This window comes from Pygocentrus nattereri, chromosome 15, assembly GCF_015220715.1.
Source record: "Pygocentrus nattereri isolate fPygNat1 chromosome 15, fPygNat1.pri, whole genome shotgun sequence".
Lineage (NCBI taxonomy): Eukaryota > Metazoa > Chordata > Actinopteri > Characiformes > Serrasalmidae > Pygocentrus > Pygocentrus nattereri.
Genome location: NC_051225.1, coordinates 33,014,049 through 33,020,486, shown reverse-complemented (window position 1 = coordinate 33,020,486; position 6,438 = coordinate 33,014,049). Strand labels below are relative to the sequence as shown.

At 42.7% G+C, this 6,438-nt stretch overlaps 1 protein-coding gene across 1 annotated transcript in view; it reads left to right on the top strand.

Annotated features, from left to right (window-relative positions):
* The first annotated feature begins 603 nt into the window (after nt 1–603).
* The window catches only part of crb1 (crumbs cell polarity complex component 1), a 40,239-nt gene continuing 34,404 nt past the window's right edge, over nt 604–6,438 (top strand). The window contains exons 1-2 of the mRNA XM_017702435.2: nt 604–779; nt 5,316–5,909. Coding sequence (XP_017557924.1) covers nt 704–779; nt 5,316–5,909 — 670 coding nt within the window. The 5' untranslated portion in view covers nt 604–703. The remainder of the gene's footprint in view (nt 780–5,315; nt 5,910–6,438) is intronic.

The following is a 6,438-nucleotide window of genomic DNA, read 5'->3' as shown; positions in this document are numbered from 1 at the left end:
TCAGAGTTCGGCGATGAGTTTAAACGTTCGCAAGCCACGCCCACAACAAGGGGCAGTTACCGCCTCATTCAGATGATCACGTAGGTCCAACCGCATGGCATCATCTATTGAAATACTCTGCTCGCCTGCAACCGCTCAGACTTTTACAGAGTCTACATGTAGGTGAAGTTTCTGACATTTTTAAAGCAAAACGAGCGAGACAAGCTAAGGCTATCCACGAAAATAGTTAAAACACGACCAGCACGTTCGTTTGCAAATGTGTTAAAATCGCAGCTATGTAAAATACAATCACTCAGCATTCAAAACAGTCTAATGTTAAGGCTTTCAGGCATCATCTCTGTGCACAGAACAGAGGCGTTTACTTTGAGCGGCTTTATGAAATGCAAATGTGCAAGACTGATTGCATTTTAATGTGGAGAGCGCATTTTAACCATCCACTTCCCTCCTTTTCCCTCTCTAAGCGTCCCCTCATTATCATTCGAAGTGCACTTCGTCGTTTCTCTCCTCATCCTCCAATCGCCTCCGGCGTCTTTGTGTTGATGAAGTGCAGAGCCGCCTCCTATTGGCTGGAGCGGCGCTCAGAGCGCGGTCCTGTTCAGAAGAGGCTGCTGGAGGAGAGCGGGCACAGCGAGGAGAAGCTGCTGCTGGAGCCAAGAGCACCATGATCAAATCAACTAAATCACAAACACCATGACTGCTCAACATGGGCTCTGCTTCTGTGCGAGCAAGGAGTGTTAACTCATTCGTGATTCTCATCCTTATTGCGCACTGGACACAACGTGAGTAGAGCCTGTTGGTGACTGTTATGTAGCACGAGTTTACTTGGCAGCTCGTGCACCTGTTGAATTTTTTATTTATTTATAAATGCACTTTTTTGTTTTTATTTTTTTTTAACAAAAACGCACCAAGACATAGGATAAAGTAAACTGCGTTGTCATTCCTCCTCTTCTTTTTCTTCTTCTTATTAGTAGTAATAGTATTGCTGTTATTATTATTATTATCATTATGGTCATTATGATCATTATCATTATTATTAGTAGTACTAGTATGATTACTTTTGTTTGATTTATTATTATTGTTTTGTTGTTACTATATTAGGATTTTCATAAATGATTATTACTATTCTTCTTATCATTATCTTTACATCTGGTTTTGTCTGATTCTGATTCTTATTCTCATTATTGGTTTTTATTGCTGTAATTGTGGTCCATTGTATTCATGCTTATTTTAGGGCTTAATCTTGACGTGGGCTTCAGTTAATCAGCATAAATGCAGCTATAACAGTGAAGTGTTGCAGCACATTGAGTGTAATGTGTGATCACAATGTGGCGACAGACGGAGTTGGGGTCAGGCAGAGTTGGGGTCAGAATAGCACTCGAAAACATAAAAGGCCAGTCTTCAAAGACTTAGAAGCTCTACACATTTTTAAAAGGAAACTTTGATAGCTTACATCAAAAACAGCAACTGTTGTTCGGGCTTTGAAACCTGTCTGTCTCTCTTTGTTATGAGTTTGTTTATTACATTGTTCCGCTGTGTATATTGGAATGAATGGTGCTGTGGTTTCTTAATGCTAAATCCAGTCTTACCATTATGGTCCTGTGTAGATTTAAGATGTGCTGTCAAGGTGTCCATATGGCTAGACAAACTAACACTTTGGGTTTAGCCCCAACCCCCCTGGCCCCAAGGCCTTGTGGCCGAGGGTCATGCTGTGAGGTGGTCTAGACTAAGTGGGTCTTATGGAAATCCCAACCAAATGTGTAGTGTGTTTCACTGAAACTACTGATGAAACCTGCTACAGGAGGAAATACAACTGTATGTTACTTTTCATGGTGTACTTCTTTGAAATGGGTTCTAAAAGGTGTCAAAGTGGAGTTTGTTTCCTAAGTTAATGTCTGTGAAGTCATACAGCTGGTGTACATAATCCCAGGATTGATGGTTGTTCCTCTTTAAAATCTGAGATGATTCTACACTGAAATGATGCTGTGAGCTATGATGTGCTGTAAAGGTGCATGACAGGTTGTTAAAGCATTAGGATTATATTTGTGATACCAATGTACATTACAAAACCAACTGTTTTTGGAACCAACAGAAACCCTTAATGGCTTCTATAGGTTTTTACATTAGGTGGGTGAGCCTACGCTCTTCAAGGGTTCTTTATTGGAGGAAGTGGTCCTATTCAAAACCATGAGTTCTGTATAGAACCTTCTTAATGCTTACATGGTTCTTAGCATGGTAAAATGGCTCTTCTGATGTTAGAGAGTGTAGTGTATGTGGAAAGAAGCATTTAAGTGTGAAACAGTCCTAGTAATGAACCCTTGAAGAACCATTTTTAAAAAGAGTGTATGTCTAGCTTGACACAGTAGAAGATCCCTTTTTTGTGCTATATAGAACCATGTACAACACATTCTCCATCAACTTGAGGAAAGATTTCAACATGCAAAGAACCATTTAAGCATGAAATAGATGGTTCTATATAGAACTCATGGTTTTAAATAGAGCAATTCCTTATACTAAAGAACCTTTGAAGAACACAGAGTTCTGTAAAGACGCATGACTGGGGGTCTTGGCTGAGTGGTCATGTGCCCAGACTTTGATTTACTGTTCAAGCACTTTTCTACCGTATTCTTTGTGAGAGAGTAAGAAAGTGCACTTAAAGTGCTCTCATGAGCTGACAGCTTTCTGTCAGGGTCTCACCCAAACTGTTGAAGTTTGCTCCTTTGCATATCATTGACATTGAGAAAGTGGAGTGGACTGACAGACGTTTTCACTTGTTGAATTTGTGACTAACAAGAATCCTGAGCTTGGTGAAAACAGTAAGTGAGAATTGTTAACCCAAGTATGAGGTACATAAAGACTCCCTGACTGTCTGTTCACCTCATTTCACCAAGTCCTGCCTTGCTCCTCCACAGGAGTGGCAGCTTAAGTTTAAGTATTAAGGGTTTTGCGGGTTGGGGGACATTTGGGCCTGTCGAATAAGGAGGATATATTATAAATGATTATGATTTTGATCATCCCTGCTCCACAAACACTGTAAGGTTGGAATTAAAGTCAGTCAGTTAATACACGTTTGGTGCGTAAAGTTTGCCTCTTTAGAGATTAGATAGACAGACAGACAGACAGACCATCTGGGGTGAAAGACTTCCATTACATTATTATTACATTAGTCTTGTAGCTCCAGGTCAAAACCTAAAAGAAACAAACTTAAACAAACGTTTCCTTTTCAAGGCCCTCCTGTTTTTCACTAGAAATTGTGAAGGCCACAGGAAAAGTCCGGCTTTTTGTTGAAAAGTTTCGTTTGTGGAAAATTTGAACATGGCTGTGTTTGAGTGCGACACATATCAGTGAACACTACATTTCAACAGGATGGTAGAAATTTAAGTATAATGTTCTTCTAACACATTTTTTTGGGACAGTGAATTTTCTGTCAATTATTTTTTCACTATTTTTTATGACCAAGCACCATCACCAGTCCACTATGAACCATGAGCCCCCCTCAGCATTGGCCCACTAAAGGGTGCTCTGCGGCCCACGTGTGGTCCTCGGCCTAGTGGTTTAGTAAATTTCGGTTTTCAGTGAAGCTGTCCTTTAAAAACATGGGCAGCAAATGAGGGCAATTCAGACAAAGAAAGCTCGTCCTCCACCAACAAAACCGTCATCACCATCACCACTAGTGCCATTTGCTCAGTCTCGCTGCTCAATAAAATAACAGAGAACAGAGGCCGCGGGCAGGGGGCTCAATAGAGTGATAAACGCCCCCCGTAATGACTGACTTATGTCCGCGACCCGTCACCATAGCAACCCCAGCAATGCAGCGTGGAAAGCGTGGAATCGGTTGCCATGGCGGTGGATCTGACGCTTTGTTGAGACGCTGAAGTTTGCATATGTCCTTGTGGGTCTCGCGGGACGTGAAAGGAGCCTTTCAACTCTCTCGGCGATAACACAACAACAGCACGACTGACAGTCCGCACAATGAGCCACTGAGCAGATAACTGCCTAACTGCGTCACAGCTATCCTATATATACATGTGTGTGTGTGTGTGTGTGTGTGTGTGTGTGTGTGTGTGTGTGTGTGTGTGTGTGTGTGTGTGCGTGTGTGTAACCAACCACTGCCTTTTTTAAAGATTGTATGTCAAGCTTTTCAGCATTTTCTAAACCTGCAAAAGCTACCGTTCCAAAAAGATATATTTAAAAAACCCTCACAAATAAAGACAACAGATCCAGTAGAGCCAAGGTGATCCTTAAGATTTTGAGAAATGGTTTCCTTTAACTTGTAAATATATGCAGCTTGATTGCCCTATTCACCAGGGAAAGTCAATGGCGTCTACATTAGATGCTTCAGCTGAGAGATGATGTTAGTGGCTCTTACCTAGGCTTGAAATCAGCAGCTTAGAGCAGCTCAGATCTCTGTACAAACCCTGATAAGCTCTCATCCCAGCTCATTTCTCTCAACAGCTGATGCAGATGCTGCCCTCCTGGGGCCTTCAAGTGCCCTCACCACTGATTTCTACTATTGCTTACTTACAGACAAAATTACGTCGTAGCAAGAATAAAGCACTTTTCTGCACATACATTCTGAGGAAATGTATTTAATAAATTACTTTGAGCTTCCAGTGACACTGCGACAACTAATATGAATCCAGCAGCTGATGTGCTTTGCACCCATCAACACAGTTCATAGTGCATCTAAATTGCACAGGGAACTGCTTGCAAAAGGCACTGAGCAGCATTCATGCAGACATACAGATAGGCAATCATGGAATGATTAGAATGAAAAAATTCTGATAGTGGCCAGCTTAGCTCAGATATCAGACGCTCCATCTTGTTGTGTGTTAGTAATGCCAAAATTGGACAAAGTTGCGAACTCTGGCACACGCTGCAAGGATTGAATGTGTGTGGAATTTTCCTAATGGCAATAGAACATGTAATTTGGCCCTGTACATTCAACTGTCTGTGTGAGTTTAGCCTCACCAATTCGTGCTGAAGTTATAAGGAGTGTTTCAGTCTGGACTTTTTAACAAGCCACAATACAGGGCAGCCACTAAGAACAGAGCTCATTTGCATGTATAATTTTTAATTAAACAATACTGACCAAAGCATCTTGTTTAATTCTATGGGATTAAAAGAGATTGTAATTATGAATTATTTATTGATTTATTAATGAATTAACAGTTTTTGCTACATAAAGAACACAAATGTCATTAGTAAAAATATAAAATATACACAATTAGATTGAGTAATCGAGTTTGTTTAATCATGGCAGGGCTTGCAGTTTTCTACTATGCTGTGGGATTTCATTCTTTCTTCACTCTTTTCAGGTGTAGTACTTCTAAAGGCCTCCCCCCGTTGCCTGTCCAAACCCTGCCAGAACGGTGCTGAGTGCCGGGATGACCACTCCACATTTCTGTGCCAGTGCCTGTCATCAGCTGCAACGCTGTCCGATAGGAGCTGTGCCTCCAATGCCCTCTGCGACCCCCCTGTCTGTCTGAGTAATGCTACCTGCCAGTCCACTGGTGGCCAGCCTGGGGAGTTAGCCTGCAGCTGCTGGCCAGGCCTGTCTGACCAGGCCTGTAGGTCCAGTGCACAGCTGTGTGCCCGTACACTGTGTGGAGAGAGCCCCCGCTGCCTAGCTGTGGCCCACAAGGACCCAGGCTATGTCTGCCTGTGCCGATCAGGCTATACTGGCCCCCAGTGCCAGAGAGAGACAGATCAGTGCATGCCAAACCCCTGCCGTAACCGCGCCCTCTGCCGGACTGGCCCACACGGCCCCTCCTGCTTCTGCGTGCCAGGCTTTCAGGGTGAGCGCTGCGAGATTGAGGTGAACGAGTGCATCTCGCAGCCCTGCATGAACGGAGCAACCTGCCTGGACAAGATTGGACACTACGTCTGCATCTGCAGACCAGGATACACAGGTGAGATCATCGGATACCCATTTCACTGGACTGAGTGGGGCGGCTTAAGGCGAATTCCATTGATTTTTTCAGCATAATTCAGTTGTTGAGATATATATGATGTTTTTGAAGTGGTTTGGTGTGAATTGGTTCAATGTAGAGAAACATACTCACTCAGACTTCTTTATGGTGGTGGTGATAGGAACCAGGAGTCGCAATGCAAATGTGCGTGTGCATGTATACAATATCTCACAAAAGTGAGTACTCCCCTCACATTTCTGCAAATATTTTATTATATCTTTTCGTGGCACTGTAGAACACTATAGAAATGAAACTTGGATATAATTTAAAGTAGCAGTTCATGTCTAAATAGCTGGCAACAAAAGTGAGTACACCTCACGGTGAAGATGTCCAAATTGTGCCCAATTGTGTCGTTGTCCCTCCCTGGTGTCATGTGACTCGTTAGAGTTACAAGGTTCCAGGTGTGAATGGGAAGCACGGCTGTTAAATTTGGTGTTTTGGGTACAATTCGCTCATACTGGCCACAGGA